Source organism: Malurus melanocephalus, unplaced genomic scaffold (assembly GCF_030028575.1).
Source record: "Malurus melanocephalus ecotype Western Australia unplaced genomic scaffold, MMel_1.1 scaffold_431, whole genome shotgun sequence".
NCBI classification, from domain to species: Eukaryota; Metazoa; Chordata; class Aves; order Passeriformes; family Maluridae; genus Malurus; species Malurus melanocephalus.
Window position 1 is genome coordinate 176,358 of NW_026623663.1, and position 22,662 is coordinate 199,019.

At 45.9% G+C, this 22,662-nt stretch overlaps 1 protein-coding gene and 1 long non-coding RNA gene across 2 annotated transcripts in view; one reads left to right on the plus strand and one right to left on the minus strand.

Moving 5' to 3' along the window:
* LOC130581734 (uncharacterized) overlaps positions 1–22,662 on the plus strand; it is a 127,338-nt gene that overhangs the window by 62,063 nt on the left and 42,613 nt on the right. The gene's annotated exons all lie outside the window — the stretch shown is intronic.
* On the minus strand, positions 13,618–22,595 carry ARRDC4 (arrestin domain containing 4). The gene is made up of 8 exons (XM_057380006.1): positions 22,210–22,595; positions 21,134–21,200; positions 20,711–20,858; positions 18,816–18,918; positions 17,868–18,124; positions 17,044–17,206; positions 16,422–16,576; positions 13,618–16,298 (listed from the first exon to the last, which is right to left on the minus strand). Exons 1-8 carry the CDS (start codon positions 22,553–22,555, stop codon positions 16,242–16,244), a joined length of 1,296 nt encoding a protein of 431 aa, XP_057235989.1. The 5' UTR covers positions 22,556–22,595; the 3' UTR covers positions 13,618–16,241.

The following is a 22,662-nucleotide window of genomic DNA, read 5'->3' on the forward strand; positions in this document are numbered from 1 at the left end:
TCCTGTGAYTTTGATCTGCTTTATTTGAGCAGAGGAAGAGCAGTGTTGGCGTTTCAGTATTCCTGAGCTCAGGTGGCTGTGTCTCAGTGGGCTTGGAAAGGGGGATTCACACCAGGCTGCTGTGGATGTCTTACRCATTCTAGCTCTTTCCAGGARTGAAAATGTTGGATTTCCCAGAAGCCAGGCTTGTACTTASAGTGCCTGAGATATTTGCCTTGTGRGGCTGCCGTGACACCGCCCAGAAAATCCCTTCTGGGAAGACTGAGGGGCCTCGTGAGAAGGAAACGCTGTTTTTCCAAGAATCATCCCATGTTCCCCTTTTGCTTTGTCACTGCCCTGTGTGAGGTTGTGTGAAATCTCTGAAGTCCCCGGGCTTGCAGGAGCCCTGTGGCCACGAGGGCTGGCAGCCACTGGCCCCGTGACCGAGAGCATGGCCAGGACCAGCACACACAGGCAGTGTGGATGAATCAAAGAGCATCCTCAACATGTGAGGCTGATGTGAACACTCGTGGCTTTCTGCATCTCTGAGTCTCGCTGTGGGGGTTGGTGCAATTCTTCTTCCCTTTTTTTTTTTTTATGAGTTTTTTTTCTTTTTATTCACGAAATCTCGAGTTACTGCAGCTTCACAAATGAGATCATCAAGAACTATTTGAGCTGCATATGACCTGGGTTTCAAATTCTTCTTCCAGGAGGGTTTTATACAATTGCTCAGAATCAGAAGCTTATTTTTTTTTTAACACTTTATTTAACATAGCAGTTGTTACATTTTTATATATATTTTAAACAGAATAATTAAAGCTGCTAAGGAGAATTTAAGACATAATTAAGTATTTCTTTAGGGTTATAGTTTATGAACCTTATACTATTTAATAGTGTCCTACAAAAGCTTATTCTGTTAAATTGTATCTGAATTCCAAACAACTTTTTTCACCAAGCAGTATTATTTGGACATTTCACATATTTTCAAAAAATTTCATCTCAGTATTTCCAACCAGTCRGAAAAGGCTTTGCATTGAATCCTGGCAAATATGGGAATCTTGCACTTCCTTACACTGCTCTGTCAGGGCACTATGATTTCACCTGACTGCATTTAATAATAGTGTTTGGCTTTAATGACTTGGRGTGAGTTTTTTGTTTTCCAAAGGTGCTTGGGGGGATTAATCCTGCTGGGTTCACACTCTAAACTCTGCCAGACCCAAAGGGACCTCCTGGGCCGCTTTGCTTTGCGCAGAGCCGTGGAATTTCACCCTGTGAAATATTTGTGTCTCCTCAGCTGGCCTGTGTGACTCTGAAAGCATGAACCCAGCAGAGAGTTAAAGGATATTTAAACTTCCTGAGGGCTGAGGTGGCTGCAGAAGGGAAACCCTCATGGGCTCAGAGCTCCCTGTGCTCCCCACGCTGGCTGCGCCCAGCCCATCGCGATGGAAACGCAAACAAGGGCTGTCAGGAGGTTTCTGCTCAAAGGTGACCACTAAATGACAGACACTTAAGTGTTTTTGTCTCTGTTCCACTCGCTGGAAAATGATAGGATTGGATTTTGATGAGGAGTTTTATTGCCTCCAGCCAGCGGCATCGTGGTGTCCTGGACACTCAGATGAAGTGTAGCTAGTGAAGGGAGGAGAGCTTTGATGGTTCACTCATTTTTTGGGATAATTTTGGAGTTCAGCTGTTTATGTCCAGTGAGCATTGCTCTGGGACTTGGTCTGGGYTTTTCTGATGCTTTCCAACCCGAGGCTGCTGCCCCCAGGCTGGGTGGGTGCTGAGCCATCCCTGTGACACCCCAGCTCCCACACAGAACAACACACAGCCAGTGAACATATCTGGGTTCTCTGATCATTTGATACRAGGGCACAGCAAAACCCTGCTGCAGGGAGGCGGTTTCTGCTCCAACAGAGAGCCATGGATGAGCCTCACCCCTCCAAGATGGGGAGAGGAGTCTCCTGGCCAGCAGGATTGGGAGAAGAATCATATGGGTTGAACATGAGGGAGTGATCTTGACATGGAGAATTGCAAGGTCCTTACTGTTATGCTTCAGACTATTTAAAATGARTATTTTCTGAACCTTGTGCAGCACAATGTCCACCCTGGCCAGCTCCAGCAGCCCAAGAGAGCAGTGGAGTGCCCTGTATTGGGGTGATTAGAGGCTGCTGCTCCCAGTCCTCACCCTGCAAGGTTCCCTTTGCTCAGGTGCCTCAGAGGATGGAGATTTGACCATTGTGCGCTCATTTMATTTCTAATAGTCCTTCCACTTTCATTATATCCCCTGAATAATTCCTGCTTGGAGGACAGTGCAGTAAATGACTTCTCCCTAATCTGATTTCTCATTCTTAGTGGCCTGGATAGACCAGCATTAGTTTGCTATTTCAATCTGATCCATCAGAGTCCTTTGCTCTTTTATATCACGTAGGTGGCGAACCCGCAGCTCGATGCAGCTGGGCTCCGGTGCAGAGCCAAGCAGGTCATGTGTGTGAGGGGCAGAGGGGATTATCAGCCTCCCCTGAGCCAAACCCAGAGCAGGGGCTGAGCAGGGGTCTGGWGCTGGCCAGAGMTGCTGGGGASAAAAGGGTGTGCAGGCTGGGAACAGGGGGTGTGTGCAGTGCAGTGATAAATTCATCTATCAAATTGATACTTTGCTGTCTGGGTGCTGGAAAGGTCCACTTGACCCCAGTTCTGCAAATAATGGACTGTTTTTGAGTGTGACTGGGAATAGAAATTGTCCTAAAGTTATGGAAGTCCAGTTCAGTCAGTCAAGGTGAGCAGTGTCAGGGTGGGGATGGCGATGGGCTTTGGGATGGAAGCTCATCCCACTCTCCTTTATGAAGTTCTGAACTYTTTGCTGCCCAAACCCTCACTGGTTGGGTTGTAGTCTGGAAAAAGAACAGAAAGGAGGGAGGTACATTGGTCTTCTCCTGAATTAAGGGACGTGAGTGTGGTAGAAAGAAGCTGCGTGTGCCATTCCCTTGCAAAATCCTTTCTGGGAATTGGGTGAGGTTGGCAATGCTTTGAGGMTATTCCAGGCTCGTGGGCTCCCTGGAGAAGTGTTGCAGTGTTTCCCTGTTCCTGGCAGGAAAATGAGGAGGGGTCAGGGTGGGGAGAGCTTTGGGACCAGTGACTGTTGGATTCTGGAAAATAACTCCTTGAGTCTTATGGAACTTAAACATATTCCTCATCTTTAGGGGTTTGCCTTTCCCATGGCACCCTGTCAGACATGTTCATTGCTCAAACCCGATGAGATTTCTTTACTCGGGGTTGCGAGGCTGCATGTCCAAACCCAATCTGAAATTCCACCATCCTCCCTCGCTCTGTCCACCGGCCCCAACCTGCAGGAGAGCACATGAYCCTGCTCACATCTCTGAGATTGTGGTTAACGGGGCAGGAAGGTGAAAACAGCCCATTTTTTCTGCTGTTCAGCACGTGACCGAGGTGATGTTTTGGTTTTTTTTTTTTTGCAAGCAACAGGGACGCAGTTGAGCTGATTTTTCAAGGGCTACAATTCTCAAAGGCCTCTTGCTGCTTTGCAAACTCTTTTGCAAAACCCCAAACTTTGGAAACTGCTGGACAGGATTGCACAAACCTCAGAGCAGCATGTGCCAAAGCCGTCCTGCCACCTTGTGCCACCAGTTCAGACAACTGAGCAGCAGCTGTGCCTGTCCCCCGGGCAGAGGCGTCAGCAGGACAAGGGTGGATTTTCCCATGAACTGGTGACAGTCCCTCTCTGTCATCCACCACCGTCACAGCTCTCTGTTGTCACCTTTTGTCACAGCTCAGCCCCAGCTGGGAGCAAAGCACAAAGCAGCCGCTCGCTCATTCTCTCCCCGGTGGGGAGAAGCACCAGAAAGAAAAGTGAAACCTGTGGGTTGGGATAAGAGCTGCTCATTAATTGAAATAAAATGTAATGATAATGATGATGATGATAATAATAGGAATTGTAAGGAAAAGGAGAGAGAGGAATAAAACCCCAGAGAAACAAGTGATGCCCAGTACAATTGATCACCATGAGCTGAGCAATGCCTTGAGCCTGTTCCTGAGTGACTCCCAGCCAACTCCCCACAGTTCAGATGGTGAACAGGACATTCTCCAGTACAGAACATCCCTTTGGCCAGTTCAGGTCAGTTCTCCTGGCTGTGCTGCCCGGTTTCTTGTGCATGTGCTCATTGGCAGAGCAAGGGAAATGGAAAGTCCTTGATTTGGAGTAAGCATGTGCAAGCAACAACTAAAACATCGGGGTGTTATCACCATTATTCTCATGCTAAATCCAAAACACAGCACTGTACCAGCTAATAATAAGAAAATTAACTCTATCCCAGCTGAAACCAGGAGACCTTTGAGGATGACTGAGCTTAGCATGGGGCTGAAATTACCAGAGTGAGAAATATCCCTACGAACTGCATCCTCTTGCTCTGGTGAGACCCTGACTCAGGTCTGCGTGTGCTGAGGGGCCTTTCCAGCAGAATCAGGAGTAAGTTGGTTTAAATCACAAGCTTTTTGAGTGCCTCCATCACTGAGGTTTTCTCCAGCTTGGCAGCTTCCAGAGTTCCTGAAATGTGCCTGATTCTGGGCACAAGGTGAAATGGTTCCTTGACTACACAGGAACTTCTGCAGCTCCTGCCCKGTCCCCTGTCACCTCTGGTGTTAGAGAGCAAGGCAGGGATTTAGGAGACCACTGACTCCTGAATCCCCCAGGAAAACTGCTCTGATACGTCCAGATTGTGGGCTGGCTGTAGGACTGATGGATATTATGGGGATTACTGCGGTGCTTATTGAGTATTTGGAGATTTTGGTATAAAGGCTTATTTTTATTCTTAAAAAGGGATTGAGCTTGGGTGTTTGAAGCTAAAAGCAGAAGTTTCTGCTGTCTGAAGTAAACAGCTGTGAGGCAGGTAGRAGTGGCAGCAGATTTGTGTGCTTGCTGAATTCAGCACAAAAAGCTGGATATAGCAAAGACTGGTTGGTCAGTAGGCTTTGGAGAGTTTCCCAGGATGGRTTTATTGGAAGGACAGAGTGATTGGTGACTACAGCTTTGACTCTGCCTGGTGGGAAATGTTTTCACATGCTGGGTGTGGGAACAGAGGCAGGTGGCCCCATGTCCTTCCCAGATCATGTTGAATCCAACCCTGATGACACCAGGTCTGGTTCTGAACTCAGGAGTCTGAGTTCCAGACAGATCTTAAAATCTTTGTCTCCTTTCCATGTCATTCCCTCATATCAAGGRTTTTGGGGTAGAGCGAAAATTTGCCTGAATCTTGTGGTGCTCACTGGGTCTGGAGCCAAGGTCTAAGCATGGGGCACTCCCCCATCATATCTGCTTTTCTTCCCCAAAACTCCTTTATCTGTAGCCTCCAGTCAGAGCTAACGAGAAGATTATCCAGTATCCTACAAAGCAGCAYGGTCTTACGTCTGTTCTGCATTTCCAAACCTTTGCTTCTGTTTTTCTACTTATGGGTGGGTCACAGAAATAATTACCTAAATGAACCAGGCGCCAAAACACCSTAAGTGATCGCGTACTCTGAAGAATAACAATGATTAGGTCACCCTCCTTGCTTATCTCAGGTTCCCACCCTTAAAATAAGGGCAGCAATATTTTTTGCTTTTAAAAGAGCAGGATTAACTTGTTCACGTCTGAAGGATTAATCGCTGTTATTATTGTTACTCACATGGATGGCAGGGAAGCACCTAATGAATTCTGGTAATGTTACAATAGGCCGTGGCTGCTCTTGGTGTGACTAACCCTGGATAAATCTACTGGGCTGCCTGTTTATCCTAAAGCAAAGTGCTCCACGTAGCCRTGGTCCCTCACCAGCAGATCCCTGTGGCCACAAGGTCCCCATGGAGGTTCGTGCTGCACCTCCATCCTTTGCAAAGGCAGCAGTCTGGCTCATTCCATGCTGCATCCCAGATGGGCTGCATCATCTCAGATCTCCAAAGAGGAGCTGCCCAGGGTCTCTCCAGAGCCATTCCTTCCCTTCTGCTATAAAAGACACAGAGAAGCAGCTCAGACTTCCAGCTGTGGATTTTGGATGCTTTCCATCGAGTCCTTCAGCTCTCGGAGAATTAATGCAGGAAAAYAAATTCTGTCAAGTGTATCTTTGCTTGAGACTAAATATTGTTCACCCGTTTTTTCTTCACGGTGTTTCTAATCACGTACATTCCTTAATAATCTGCCAGAAGCGGCCTGGGCTGTGTGAGTGATGGCACGGGATGCCACACGTGTGGATTTGGGGAGGTGGCAGTGGGAGGTGTCTCTGCTGTTGGCTCTCAGGCAGGTGTGACACCGTTCAGCCCCTTCTCAGCTGTCACTCTGAGGAGGGAGCAGCATTCCAAGCGAGCTGTCCTGCCCAGGAGCTCTGCCCAATCCTCCATGGGGCCACACACCCCTTTCTGGTCAGGGCCACCTCTTCSCGGCTGCTGCTGGCCCGGGGCCCACGCCATCGCCACAGACGCTTTTGGTGCTCACCTCTCCCTCCTCCTGGGGAATTTTCAGCCAAAGGCCACCTCTGGAAGCTGGCTGTGGGGTGTGTTGCCTCACTGCCTCCACAGCTCATGACTCAGCAGCTGTGCAAGTTTCGTACCTGTCAAGGACGTGCCAGCAACCACAAATGTTCCTAAGCCAGCAACAGCAAAAGCATCTGGGAGTTTCCACACAGCTGAGGACAACAATGTCTGCAGTAGATTTCCTTGCAAATTGGTTTCGTTTCATTGCCAGGAGATGAGAGCARGAAAATGATGCCAAGGGATGAGGGCAGGAAAGCATCTGGATTTCCCGAGCCCGGAAAGCCCGAGATCATCGAGAGGAACAAATGACGCATCACTGTGCACTGCAGGCTGGTGAAAGGGAACAAAAACACTCCTGGAAAACAAGGCCGTGAATCCATTAAATATTTCAGGAAAATCTCAGACTGTGAGATCAATTAAAAGAAAACACTGCTGAGGTGCAAGAGAGCGAAATGCAAACATCTCTGCAGGTGTCAGCCTGAAAGKATCATTATTCAAACCCGTGCTGGCAGCAGAGCAGCCCTGCAGCGTGTGAGCCCTGTCCTGGTGCCAAACCCTGGGCAGGAGAGCTGCCCTGCTGTTCCTGGAATGGTGTGTCACCCGAAAAGGGACASCTCCTGGCATCCCCTGCTGCCTCCCACATCCCTGCATGCCAGAGAGCCGGGAACACGCACCAGCCGTGCCAGGGCTGCTTCCCATCGGCAGGGCTGGGACACAACCTCCACTGTGTTCCATTGCATTGGCTCACGGGAGGGAGCTGGCAGGGACAGCTGGGACAGCGAGAGCACGGCAAGGCCTGCTCCACCTTCCTGTGTCACCCCTGCCTTCCTGTGTAACCCCTGCCTTCCTGTGTCACCCCTGCCTTCCTCTGTCACCCCTGCCTTCCTCTGTCACCCCCTGTCACCCGCTGCCTTCCTCTGTCACCCCTGCCTTTCTCTGTCACCCCTGCCTTCCTCTGTCACCCCTTGCCTTCCTCTGTCACCTCCACCCCCTGCCTTCCTGTGTCACCCCTGCCTTTCTCTGTCACCCCCATCCCTTGCCTTCCTCTGTCGCCCCTGCCTTCCTCTGTCACCCTTTGCCTTCCTCTGTCACCCCTGCCTTCCTCTGTCACCCCCTGCCACCCGCTGCCTTCCTCTGTCACCCCCACCCCCTGCCTTTCTGTCACCCGCTGCCTTCCTCTGTCACCCCTGCCTTCCTCTGTCACCTCCTGCCACTCCCCACCACCTCTGACACCTCCTGCCTTCCCCTGCCTCCTCCTGCCTTCTTCTGCCACCTCCTGCCACCCCTTGCCTTCCCCTGCCATTCCCTTTTACCCCATGTCACCCCCTGTCACCCCATGCCACCTGCTGCCAACTCCTGTCACCCCTTGCCATCCCCTGCCTTCCCCTGCCATTCCCTTTCACCCCATGTCACCCCCTGCCACCCCCTGCCCTGTGCAGTGATTTTGAGGCCCCTGTGTGTGGATTTGGGCGTGAGGGGGAAGGGAAGGGCTGCAGAGCTGAGGTCTGGCGATGGAACAGCCCGTGGCGATGCAGCCGAGATAGCGGCGCTCGGCGTGTCCTTGTCTGGGAAGCAGGGAGTAGTTCGGGAGCAGGGGAAGGAGTGGGAGGAATCGCTGCCTGCTGGGGCCTGTGGGTGATGGCTGATKCCTGGGAAAAGTGGCACCACTGGGAATGGATGGAGGGTGTGGGTGGGGGAGAGGAGGAGGGATGGTAAACAACCGAGCCTGGGCTGTCCTGCATTTCCATCTTGCATTAGATTAGAACATGCCAAGGCTGATGTTGTTGAGCTTGCTGTCAGGCCACTCTCTGTCACGTTTTTCCCTTCCCAAAGGAAAGTTTTCCAGCAGTGTGTGTTTAACACACACTGAGCGAGTGCTGCCRGCAGAGAAGGGGATCCCATTGAACTGTGAACACCTGTAGGCATGGAATCCTCTCTAAAGGGCCTTGGAGTCATTTTCCCAACAAGCCTGGAAACCAAATGTGTGCCAGATCCCCACCAGGGCTGCTTGGCTGGGATCAAACAGGAGGTTTAATGACAGGAGATGCAGGTGATTACCATGATTTCTGAGCAGGAGGGGGAGGCTGAGTTCTCAGGGAGATTCTCTGCTTTGGACTGGTGTGAGGTGGGGGCTGGGGGAGGAATCAGCCCCTGATGTGCCAAATACATCAGGGGGTGACAGAATGGCACAGCTGAGCATGGGGGTAAAATATCCTCACAGAGCTCTGCCTGTGCTTGGTGTGGATTGCACAAAGTTGCATTTGATAAAGGACTTCAAGCACAAATTGAGTGCAAGAGGGGAGGATGGTGACCTGAGCTGTGCTTGGGCATTTCTACCAACTCAGAGCTGCACAAGAGCAGATCCCCTCCCTCTGCCCATGTCCCTGTCCCCGTGTGCCGTGTTTGACAGTCAAGTGTTTCACTGCTTGGTCTGGGCTTCTGCCTGGRAAAAAATACATCCCTGGCACCTACCCAAGAGCTATTTATAGCAAGAGTTCCTCGAAGACAGTGTGACAACTTCAGAAAACAAGAAATTGCCAAATCATCCTGCARAGAGCAGCAAATTAACCCCTCGCCACACACACACCCACCAATGGGAGCCACACGTGCCCAGAGCCCCAAATCCTGCTGAGAATTGGTACCAAGTGATTTGGTGAAGTAAATGATGTAAAAATCAACAAAGAGAGCTCAATCTTCCTGCACAAAATGCTATGTCATGAACACCAGCCCGTGAGCTTTTTGTCCTTCTGTCAAGTCCCTCGGAACAAAGCCTGAGGACACCAGGATTGGGTTCTGCAGTGACACGGAGATGCCCCCACCACAGAAACACCCATCTCTGCCCATCCTCAAACTGCTCTTGGTTTTGCTGCATGCCTCACACAAGGGATGTGCTGAARAAGGCAACACCTCTCTGGTGTGACCAGTGACAGACACCTGCACAGCTCGTTCTGATYGTGCAGAGGCAATTTTTGCATTAAATGCCCTTTCCCCTTTCGTAACTCRCCGGCAGCAGGTGTTTCTCTCGCCCTGGCAGGAGCAGGTGGGCAGAAGGTCTGCAGGAAAATCCAGGCTTTTCTTCCCTCTGCCAGGGTGGCCATTGCAACAGGGTGAYCTTGACCCCTCCTGGGTGAAGGGAGCTCAGTGTGTAACTGAGCACTGAACCCAAATCCATGAGAAACAACAACAATAACAACAAAACCCCRAGGCAAATATTACCTAACTTCAGTGAGGAGCAGAGTGTCCTGTCCAGTGTGTCATSCTGCCTCCTTCCTCGTACTTGTCTGTAAACACCGTTTACGTGAGTGTTTATACAATCCATATGTTCCCTGCAGTTCTGGSATCCCTTCACTTGTTCCACCCACTGGACTAGTCGTAACAGGCACTAAATCATGGGTGTTTTGTTGCTTGCTTAGTTTATACACCTGCAATTTCCTGGTTTATATGTCCAGAGGTTTTAGTCTTTAATTTAATATTATTCATAGATTTTTACTGAGTATTAGTTCCCTGTGTAAAGCACCTTAACGTGCAGTGTCTTTTTAATTATTTGTGGCAAAACCTACAGAAAGCAAGGAAAATTGACCCAATTTGTTCTAGCTGGTTTACAAAGATTCCCTGAGGTGACTGAGCATCACTTCTCCTTTTTACTGCATTTCACACATTTCTAGACCCGTGTCAGTTCAGTTTATGTCTAACCCCTCCCTCTGAAGCAGCCTCAGCGTGGCTGCCCCTTCTCCCCGCAGCGCTAAACCCAAACCCAGCATCTTGTCAGCTTTGAGGCAGGAGGAGGGAGGCTGACACAGTCCTATGGGTTGTTTTTTTTTTTTCCTGGTGCTCCTGGAAGCGTGCAAAACACCGATCACGCCCATTGCTTCTTGGAGATGACCAAGAAGCATTTCTCCACAAGTAAACGGTGTCAAAATGCCTCTGGATCGTTGAAAGTACCTCCTTTCACTGAGATGGTCTGTGCCTTTGTGGAGGTGCCCATCACGGGCTGTCTGGGTGGCATTGCTGGAATATGTTTGAGCATCAGCCTCAGCGTCTCCAGGATGCAGCATTAATTAAASAGAATGGCCCCGCTCCAGGCCCCGGCGGACGAGCATCCACATGGCAACCGCGAGCCTTGTCAGCAGCGAGAGATTAAGGAATTAATTGGCAGGGTTAATCTTCGTGTCAGGGCTGGAAATGAATTGTTAATTTGTTTGGATGAGTGTAAAGTCCTCTCGCAGCGATGGCAGGTGGGATCGCGCGARGGAAAGTCTGCGGAGCTGCCCTTGCTGGGGACCTTTCCATTTAACACCTCCTGCACACAGACATCTCCAGCTCCTTGCCCCGAGCTGTGAGACTCCTGGCGGGGTCTCACAGGAGGAGCTGCTTGTGTCACTCACGTCCCTGCAGGTGACAGCACAGCTGCTGTGACACGGGACAAGGGCTGGCTGCAGCTTGGCAGGGCCCCTTTGCATCCCAGCCCTGCTGATCTGAGCTGAGCAGAGCTGGGTCAGGCTGACCTGCTCCAGGAGCTGAGAGAGGGAGAGATGTGCTCACACTGAAATGCCACTTTTGGGGCACAATGTGCAAAACTCAATAGGTCTGGGTGGCACTAAACCCTCTCAGACAGTTTTCTCCTCCTCCAAGACACCATAGCAGGAAAATCTGTCAGGTCAGTTAATGCTTTTCCCTTTCTGCTCTAATCTCACGCTCAGGACAGCAGACTATTTTCTTTTTTAGTATCTTTCTAATTTGTTAAGGCTAATGCATTGGTCACATCACATTATGACGTGGGAGGAAAGCACTTCAGGCATTAAATTATTTTAATGAAATTGTAACTTTTGTCACTTTTGCTCTCCTTTGTGCATTGATTAGTCTAATTAGTTCAGAAATAAGAATCACTTTCTCCTCCTGCTGAGGTCTGACATGTTGTGACCGACACAACCTGATTCTAGACATGACATCAAATAGGATTGGCCTAYACAGACACCTGGGATCTTCCTGGGTGTGCAACAATCCTGTTTGAGACCTTGCAGCCAAAATTTTTGCCCACGCTTCTGTTCTCACCTGTATCAGTGCCCAGCTCCTCATTTACGGGAAGGCTGATGGTGTTACAAGGTGCATTAAAATAATGAGAGCTTCTCATTGCCAAAAATGGCTGCATTTTGCCTACTTGCTCCAACTTTCACCTTGTCTTTCGTTTTCTGCTTACCCWACAGGCAGCCAGGTGGCTGAATGTAAGCCAGCACTAAGAAGAATTTCCTCTTTTTGTGTGAAGGGATGGGTGTTTGGAGAATTATCAGTTTTACTAAAATGTAATCAGACAGAATCTGCCCCGTATAACTAAGGTCCCCAGCACGTTGCTGGCATGAGCTACTCTAGTGAAGTCCCACTTGAGTTGCCACCTTGCATTCCATGTAGAAACACCCATTTTTATGGCTTTTTGACTTAAAATTATTATTAGTCACTTGTACTAAAATGTCAGTAATGCAGTGATATTCTAGCAGAGCTTTTCTGTACTGTCATTTCCTATTAATTGCTTGGAAATAATAACATAATTTGGAACAAGRCTGTCACCTTGTCTATACCATATATAAAATTTTAATGCTAAAAKTGGGCTGGGTTCATCCTAGAGCTAATTAGTTCTTTGGAGAATTTACTTTGTGCAGCAGCCTGCACTGTCCATATTGATGTTAACATATTATATAATCAGCTTTAGAAAAGGCAGCAGTCTGAAGGCCAGGTTCTGTGTCCCTGTGCTGTGTCACTACCCTGAGGAGAGCACTGAAAATCAGCAGAATTTGACTAGAAAATAGAGCACAAATGCCTGGGTTTTTGAAAGGGGTTGTAGAACAACTGCTTATCTTCAAATCAACATTGTTTGCAAACTGTGCTCTCCAATCATGTCTTTATTGCTATATATATAGCAGAGATTTCACAAAATGGGTTAGATGTTCCCTTTCACTGTCCAAATTGGGTGGTGAAGTCATGGAACATGCTATTTTGATAATTTGGAACATGCCCCAGGAGTTGATTAAATGATCTCCTCTTGCTCTGTACGTAAATTCTGCGTTTCCATGCAAACATTGGAAGGGTCAGAGCTGCAAATATGAGCCTGCAGGATCTGCTCTATCCCTGCCTTTTTACTACCTGTTTAAATACTAAACATATTTTAATAGAAAATTACAGCTTGYCAACAGAAATACTCCCCTTTAAAATAGTGGATTAAGTGGAATTGCTGCTGGGGACTTACTGGTAAGATATTTATGTATCATTTAGGGAAAGAATTTTTGAAAAATCTAAGACCAGTATTTGAARTTTTGCATTTCCCTTTCAGTAAATCATGACCCTTCTGCAAGTTCTGGTGCTTGAATAGGCCATCAAGATAGAAGGAAGAAATTCCTGCCTGGCACAGGTTGCCCAGAGAAGCTGGGAGTGCCCCATCCCTTAAAGTGCCCAAGGTCAGGTTGAACTGGGCTTGGAACAGCCTGGAATAGTGGAAGGCAGGGGGTGGAATGAGATGGGCTTTAAGGTTCCTCCCAACCCAAACTATTCTCTGATTCCGTGATCCTAAAGAGCATCTTCACCTCGAGTTTCCAAGGAGAGGTCTGCCATCTTCCCTCAAAATGGAAACAGGAAGAAGAAATCAACTGCTGTTTGCTGTTCCTCAAATCCCTGGGAGGCAGGACTGTGAAGGAGATTTATCTCCCTCCTGGCTCATGTGAGCAGTGAGGTAGGTAGTTTGTCACCTCTTTCCTCACAGTAGCAGGTTCTCTCTTTAGTCATTCTGTATTCTGGTTATAAAGTTGTTCTGATGTATTTGTTTCAGTTTGTTGCTCTAATCTTGCCTAAAGGAAACAATAAAATATCCTCKAAGATTAATATACAAGATGAGAAATCCAATTAGAGCTCATATCCTTCAATGCCTAACTCATAAGAGCCCCTATTACATAATAACTATAGGTGGGAGTATGCCCTGTTCCATCAATTTGTTCCAGTTCTTGGTTATGAATAGTTCAGGGAACTAAAACAGTGACAGATGAAGGCATAATTCCCAGATCAGAGAAGAATTAGAGATCTGTAGGGTAGAACACAGGTATTTTTTGACATAGCACCAAACCAGAGATGAACAGCACAATGTAGATTTGACACTTTTATTAACAAAGAACCCATGGGGCTCATTCATTAGTACAAAATACAATCATGTTCCTGTATGTTAAACAGCTTTTTTTATTTTGTCTCTTTTAAACTGTTTCACAGTTATCAAAACAAAGCCCCTGCATATTGAACTTATTATTGTGCAAACAGTAATTATTTTTAAGGATCAATTTCTGCACTGAGCCAAGTGTCAGAGAGCAGAACTTAATCTTTTCACCCCTCCTCTGAAGGGCCACGTGTGCTTCCTAAGAAACACATAATAGTTGACTTTTTTTTGCAGCAAACAATCTAAGGCCACAGTTTATCTGCAAAGAATAAAAAACAACTCAAAAGATTTTAGAGGGAAAAAAAAAAAAGCACATCTTTACCCTTCATACTGTTGTTTGCTTGACCATGATTACACCAGGTAGCACACATCACCTATCAGGCATTACAGTCCAAAAAAGCACCTAATGTTCTTTAAGCTAATATTTTGAATTATTACCATGCAAGTTAATACGTGATCACATTACTTTTCAAGTAACTATAATGGTATCTGTTTAAGGAAAAGATGCTTGTTCCCTTTCCAGATGATGTAAATGAAAATCCTGCATTGATTGTATGGGCAGGCCCTCAAATAAAAAGGCATGAGAGCTACATCTGGAGACTTTAATACTCATTTTTAGAATGTCCTTTCTAAAACATGCACTCAAATTTTGGTTAAAGCTGCATTTGCTATAGAAGACAATACCTAATGTTGCAAATGAAAKGAGTAACTGCAGTTTGGAAACTGAATCACTGCCAGTCTGTCTTTCACACTGATGCAAAAGTGATTTGAGGTGAAGTGCTAGAAATTGGACAATGTAAGGAAGTCATACTAAAAGRAGACTAAAAATATATATCCGTGTAGGCCTGTAGAAAAATCCCTGCTTCTTAAGTGAAGATAGATTTCATTAAAAACCATTTAGACTTTCTTTAAACTGCAGTTATTGATGAAATGAAGGAAACTCAATCACTATTTTTGTAGCTATCAGAAAGTACACTGTTTTACCACATGAAGCACCGGGTTTTAACCCCAACCCTTCTGTAAGACATATGGAGTATTTCTAATAGTCCAAAATCCCCTGTAGTTTAAAGACAGGACTGTAAACGTGCATGTTGACAATGCTGTTTTCTGCTCCTGTAAGTGATCTGTTGGTGATTGTTTACTTATCCCAATTGATGGCTGGCAGGAAGCAAACATTCTACTTTTAAATGAAGGCAGCAGAAGGGCAAGTAAATGCTGTGCCTTCACTCTTAGCAGCAACAAACTCTCACTGTTCTAAATGACCTGAGGAAGAAAACATTAAAATATTGCACCAAAACAAAATTAAACAGCAAAAACAAACAAGGAAACACACCAACAAATACAGTATGGATAGCAAATGACCAGTGCAGCCCCTGACAATAGATCTTTAGACAAAAATGCAGGAGTAGTGAAAAGCTTTGTGCCATTACCAGAGGACTTTGCTCCCCTGATGTCTGCTTTCACTTCAGTTATAAGCTATGTCTATTCTGGGTATATTTACACCTCTCCCTACACCTCTTATCTCTTGCACTAACCACAGAAACCATTTAGGGTCCCTTTTAGAACCTTGAAGTATACTGGAGCTTTAACAAGACTTWTTTTGGTCTCAAATCTGACCGTAAGTAAATATCCAAAACAGAGGTAGGCTTATAAAGGCTTTTGAATAAATAAATATTGTCCATTTCGCTAAGTATACCTGCTGTTGGCAAAAGGTTTCTCCCTTGCCATGCTTCCCCTTATCATGCTATCCATAGGCTTAAGATGCAGAAGAAGAACTCACAGTAGAAGAGGTTAGARTAATTCCCTTAAGAAATCCCTTGAAAGAAAGCATAGTGCATAAGCTCATCTCCAAGTTCACTGTCCTGTTACATACTCGTGTCKTGCATTCAGGAAATGGTTGCCTTCACAATATTGTGCAATAGCCATTCTGTCATCCGTGGTGTCTTCAGGATGATGAGGAACGAGGACATAGTACCACTTGGCAGTCGTGAGAAGGGCAGGTTCTCATCACATATGAAGTTAACACTTCACTCCATGTTTCAGTAGTGTTCCTTTTTTTTGGATGCAGACAGTGCAAAGCTGAAGCCCCTTGAACACTGGAATCTTTTGGAAATGTTTTCTTACCCCACATTCTGTTTACTATGCAAGTTCTACTACAGAAGTTCTCAACATCACTATGTACATTCTTCCAGAGTGTTGCAAACAACATATAAATTCTTTCCTCTTCAGAAGATCCACACCCCTCCTCCTTGTACTTTGTGTAGTGTATCCACTTTTTGGAAAACATTCAGTATTACATTGATTCATTTTCATTTCAGTATTTTCAGGTACTTCTCAAGTATCCCAAGCTTAGCTGCTCCCMTTATCCTCTGTGCAGACTAATCCAGCAGGTTCTCTTTTATCACCCAACGTGCTCATACCTCCTTCTCCATTTTCCTTTGCCTTTCTCGTACACAAACTGAAGTTTTGAAAAAGAAAACAGTTTCCTTTTTAGCTGCACTACCAGCTTAAGCAGCAGAAAGATTAAGACATTCATCACAATGGTGCTCGTTACAAATCCTCAGAGCATGAATGAAACAGGCTGAATTTCTTCTACATCAGCTGGATGTGGATCAATCTAAGGAGAGAAGAAAGGCAACAATTACTGCCTGCAATTCCTGCATTTAGGTATRTGTTTTGTTTTTGGGKTTTTTTTTTGCCATCTAACAATAAAAACACCACCTGCTATTTATTTTCTTACCTCTGAATAAAGAGGTGGAGGCTGAAACCGGAACTCTTGTATGTAAGCAAAAACAGGACAACACAACTGATCCTCACAGTCAATGGGTGGTGGATAAGCAGGAACATGTCTGGAAAACTCTTCCTCAGACACTACATCAGCATAATTTGGTGGTGCTGAAACACAAGAGATGCTACTGTCAAATTCCAAACTATCTACTCACTGCAGCAAGAAAAGAGCTGTATTACAGTATATCCAGGACCCTGGAAATTGTATTGGAAGTGCATTATACTCATAAATATTGTAACTAAAATTATGCTTTCAGTCAGCTTAGGTGATTCAGCAGGAATGCAGAGAGTGCTGTGCTTTTAAGACAACTCCAGCAGCAAACCTGTGTTGTATCAAGATCCATTCAGTAATTCCCACTATCAAAAGTCAGTTATTTCAGTCAGATGGAATAAAGATTTAAGGAAGGCTGGAGTTAGGTTAACCTCACCAACCCTTTCAGATCTCGATTTAAGACTTCTCATGAGTCATACTTCCATGGCCTACATCCCTGGCAGTGCCCTTAAACTGGCACTGCACCCATCTGCTGCAGACAGTGCTGTGCTGGATTAGAGACAGTTCAATATGTATTTATTACCTTCAGGGTGTTCAGGCATGGTCAATGCCAGCCAACTCATATCCATACTAAACTGGCTGGTAATGCTGGAGTTTCTGCTTGAAAATCCAATACATGGAATAGTGCCAATCACCAGAGGCATTTCAATCATCAATTTCTTAGCACCAGGAATATGGATATACACCTATGTGACAACCCCCAAACGAAAGAGAAAAACATCATGAGACCCCATCGAATGCTGCTCTTAAAAGCTGCCCTACTCCCTACACTGCAGATTATTTAAAAATTAAGAGCTTTGTCATCYCAGGTATGCTTAGGTAATACCCTGGCAGCTTTCCTCATTTTTCAGCAACTTCCTTCTTTCTGTAACTTGTTTCTAGGTGACATTAGAAAATAACAACCATCTTGACAAATATAATTATGCACTTGACTTTCAGTCTTATCTTCCCATTTCTGGAAAGAATCACTTGAGGAACCCACTCAGCTTGAACTGCTTTCTCAAAATAATCTCTGCATGTCTGAAACTAAGCCGCTTCTTCTTCAGAAACATGTTTCTCTTTTCCACATTATTCCTATCTTTCAATTTAAGAAACTCTTCATCACCTTGAGTCTCTCATGTATATGGTTTGATATTTATTTTTCACAGAGTCATAGAATTGTTTAGTTAGAAGGAACCTTAAAGGTCATCTAGTTCCAACCCCCCTGCCATGGGCTGGGATACCTTTCCCTGGATTTGTATTCACTCTTACTCCCGAGTTAAAAACCCAACAGCTACTCAGTAAATTCTTCTGCTCCCAACTCMTTGCAGTATCTAAAGTTTGCACATTTGAAACCCCAATACTTACAGCTAATGAATATTCTACTCTAATAATGCAGCAGTCAAGTATAGATGGGGATACAGGTGGGATTTTCAGAGTTTTCCCATTCCAGGTATCTGTACTCCCAGAGGCAATGTGGTTTCCTCGGACATTGGCAACCATCTGACGGAAGGTTTTTGTCTTCCCACTGGCCAGGTAAGTTTGTGTTTGGAAAATGGCAGCTTTTGGAACAATCAAACGAGAAGAGCAGTTCTCAATTTCTGCATAGATTGGGATGGCTTCCCCTTAGAGACAGAAAAAGTCCAATGAATAATTTGTATTTACCAACTTTCCTCTGGGAGTATCAAAGCATGTTACACAGCAYGTACATCATCTGCAGTGTTATGAGAACAATACTGCTAAGTTTCCTCAAGCCAGYTTATTTTTTTCAGACTGGTATCCAGGCAGAATTATAGCCACCTACTTCATTTTACACATAAACAGTGATTCATTTTGAAACATTAGGCGTAATATGAACAAGCTATAAAAGCTTTATTTGCAAATTACGCCCCAATCTTCCTTTTATATAGTACTAAATGAATTTCAGGATGTTTTATTTCCTTGATGTATCTAATGTTATCAATAKGACAAGCTGCTAAAGCTCATTCTTAACAAAGTGTAAACCTTCAMAAACAGGATGTAAAAACCTAATTACATCCCCAATTAAGTATTTTATCCCAAATAAAAACATTTTGTTGTTCTTTAYACTCAAATAAACATGGATTTTCCATAAGGTTATAACAGGATTTTCAATTTATATTCCCAATGGAAAGGGCAAGAACGATTTTTTAAAAATTAAATTCATATAGATCTTAATTTACTCCTATTAGACAGAACTATTCTTTGAACTGCAAAGTGCTGGCTTCACAGAAATTTAAAAAAAAAAAAGAACTATTAGATACTTAATATTTACATTTTTAAGGTAACTGCTCTTACCATTACAGTATCCCTTCCTCTCAATTTTGGCACTGAGAGACACTGGCCCAGAGGTGAAAAACCAACAGCCAACCATCTTCTCCTGACTTCTTAGAACAGGTGTCTATAAAATACAGAGTATTTTTCATTTTATGGGATAAAGCTCTTAATCACTTGCAGTTTAGTGTTATGCATATCAGTCATTGCAATCCAGCTCTAAAATCCACTTGATCTGGATCCTGAACTGCTCAGTGCACTTGTAGTTTTGCCACCATGTGCAATGGAATCAAGGTTTGGCAATCACAACATTTCTGTTTTGAAATCCCAGTCTGCATTTAGACTGTATTGACTAAGTAGCACCAGTGTGTCTTTGGATGTGATTTGTCTTCAAAAAGAACTTTTTAAGGGTCTCATGGAGTATTGTGGTGTTCATCCCCATGTTCCTCAGTGCAGAAGAAAGAAGAATTAATTTCATCTGTAAACAACTAACAGTTAAACAAGTAAATAGTTTTTACTTTTCTATCTTTAAGAAAGGATAAATATATATATACTCTGGGCTAAGGGGATGCACCTTCATTACTTGCCAGCCACACAACCCCCCAGAAATTTAGGGGCATGACAAAAAACATCTTATTTATTCAAGAACTGTCACATTCTAGGATATTCATACTGCCTGTAATGTTTTCATCAGAATAAATTTACAAGCACACATGTCAAGGGTCCAAGCAAGGATCAAAACTACTTGAAAGGCTTTACTGGGCAGTAGCACCAAGTCAGCATCACAATGAAAATTCGTTTTGTATTTTATGATAATGAAAAAAACCCCGTTGTTTTGCACTTTTGGTGGTAGACTTGGAATCTATTAAGGCTGACACTGCCTTCCTGATGTGCCCCACAGGCCTCTCCTGTGCAATAACCTATGGTCTGCTCTGTCCTTATAGAATCTGGGTATGATGCCTTCAAATTCCTAACTACTGAATATAAAGACTATTCYGCTTACAGATGTCACTGCCAAAATACCCTAAGTTCTCTCTAGGATGGATTAAAATGTAAGCATGTAATGAGGGGGAAAAAAAGCCCTCTCAAAACATTTCTTAGCTGCGTTCACGTCATGATGTTAAAATTATCCTACCATTTCAAATAAAATAGAAATTACTCATTCATATTCAAATGAATAACCATTTAGATCCAGTTGCTATCATGAAACTGCAAGGTATAATTTTATATTATTTTCATAATATGGGTTGAGATAAAAGAATCCAGCTCATTAGCTTCCATCTTGCCTATTTTCTCATTACTTAATGCCTGATCTTTCTTATTACTCTACAGTATTTCCAGTGATTATTAAAAACTCAATGCCTTAATGTGGCCAAATCTGTCATGGGGAAATAACTGAAAGGATCTCTGGAGCAGCTGCGTGCACACACTTCATGTTAGAAAACGACATGCAAAATGCAGGGATACGTAACATAATGGCCAGAGCCTAAATGACAGGCTGGGCATGATTAATACTCTTCTCTAATTACTGTTCCTCAACCTACTATTATTGTAGAGTTTAGGACACTGCAGCCCTGTGAATGTAGTAGCTCTGGTAAGAGTAACTACTCTGCGCTCGTGCATTACTATTATTAARCCTTATTTGTGCATCTGAAGCCTGCCTAACTTTTTGGCAGGAACATCTCTGCCAGCAGGGATATAATCAATGGTATTAAAAAAGCCACTCTGTTTGCTATTCACACAACCTAAGATCATCTATTTATAGAGRAAAGCTTAGGGAGCTTATATGCTTTCAGAAGTCAGAAAATGACGCTCTGGAATAACATGGGAACRGTTATGACTGGATGTGAATGCTGTTTGGAAATGGGTTATTTGCAGCTGGCTTTCCAGGGGGGAGGAAGAGTGGGGGACCCTCTTACCAAGAGAGCTGGTGAGCTGACGTCGATATGGCTGATGACCTGCAGCTCTGTCTGCACGCTCTGGTCAGGTACTGCAGGCCTCTCCAGAACTGCTTTCACATAGTACTGAATGCTGCCATACTTCCCAGTAAAAGAGGTCACCAGAGGTCTGAAACAAGCAGTCATAAAACCATTACCATCAATTAATAATTCAGCTCCAAACATTAACACTTCCTGTGTACATAAACATTTACCAATTTACAGCTTGTACTATTAGGGCCTTGGGGAAGCTGAAGCAAACAAGGCCTGTCTATGTGGCACTTGATTAAGACAAATATATAAAGCTGATACTAAAAAAAAAACACAAGTCAAATTACATTAAGGTAATGTTCCACTACAAGCARYATCCAGCACAATCCCTTCAGGTTGGATTATTTAACTTACTCTTGAGGGAGCTGAAAGCTGAACGGAAATTCGTGTCTTCCATCTAGAAGAATTAAGTTTTCCTCACCTGTAGGATAAGAATGGATAGTATGTTTTAGTTATTCCAKAAATAGAACAAAGCAACCACTTTTATCAATTATTTATGTACAAAAACACCCAGATGCAAGAAGTTTTTATTGATCCCAGTGGGTTCTGGACTGCAGCCCGTGCTTTATTTATGCTGTGATGTGATTTCAATGAAAAACAAAAATCAAGGAAACAYGGGAGACCTTGAGATTCAGTTCAGGACTCTGGCCAATTTCTAATCCAAAATGGCTTCTGCAAAGCATAAAGTAAGTTTCTTTTCAGTGGGACAGCAGTTAATCTACTTTTCCAACTAACAAATTTCTGTGCTAAAATAACTGCATTTTAAGATCAGCATGAAGAAATATTGTAAATGTACAAGATCCCAGTATATTCATACAGGGCCCTGCTGTTACACAATTTTCAAGGCCTAAATCTACTTTCCCTACAGATCAGCCTGAACTGCGTTTCACCCATACAGAACACAATGCCGTTGTTCTATCTTTAATTTTTCAACGCTGCCATAGTACTGCAGTGTCTGAGTGACAGAGCTCTGCAACAGCGAGCTTCCTCAATCCATCGGATGAGCCTGACTGCTTCCAGGCTCTTCCACGAGAGCTTCCCAGCAGCTGCTTATACAGCACAACGAGCGCGGAGGGGCCCGAGGGCCGAACCTCTGCAGGAAACCAACACAGCGTAGGGAATCGACCTGCGGGTTTTATTCCTGCTCCGWCCCGCATTTGTCACTCACCCTACGAGGAGCACTGGCAGCTCTCCCCTGGGCCCAAGGGTGAACGCTGTGGCAGCGCTGTCCTGCGGGGCCTCGGCAACCGCGCTCGGTGCCCATCTCTGCGGGTCCCGGTGCCCACCTCCACCCGGAGCGTTCCCCGTGGCTGCCGGCCGTGGGCGCCTTCCCGCAGCCCCGCAGCGCCACTCCCCCGGTCCCACCCCCGCCGCGGCTGCGGGAGCGGCCGGGCCCGCGCCCCCCTCCCAACCCCCCCGTGCCGCCTCACCTTCGGGCGGGTCCCGCAGGAGGCTCTGTCGGATGTCCAGGTACCGCACCTCCGCCTCCCGCCGCGGCCCCGGCCCCGGCGCCCGGACCGCCACCCCCCATGTGCCCGCCCCGGGCACCGCGCCGGGGCTCTCGCTCCAAGCGACGCGCGCCCGGCCCGCGGCCTCCAGGCGCAACCCGCGGAGCGGCAGCGGCCCCGCCAGCTCCAGCAGCACCTGCCCGGACACCGTGTCCCCGCTGCAGTAGCCGCCGCCGCCGCCTCCGCCGCGCCGGGCCTCGTCCTCCAGCACCAGGGCCAGCGTCTTCACCGCGCCGCCGGCCCCGGGCCCCGGCCCGGCCGCCGCCATCGCTCCCCTGGCGCGGGGGAACCGCGCCCGCCCTCGCCGAGCGCTTTAAACCCGCCCGTCTCCGCCAGCGCCCGCGGCTCCGCGTCCCGCCCCCGCCCGCTGCCCAT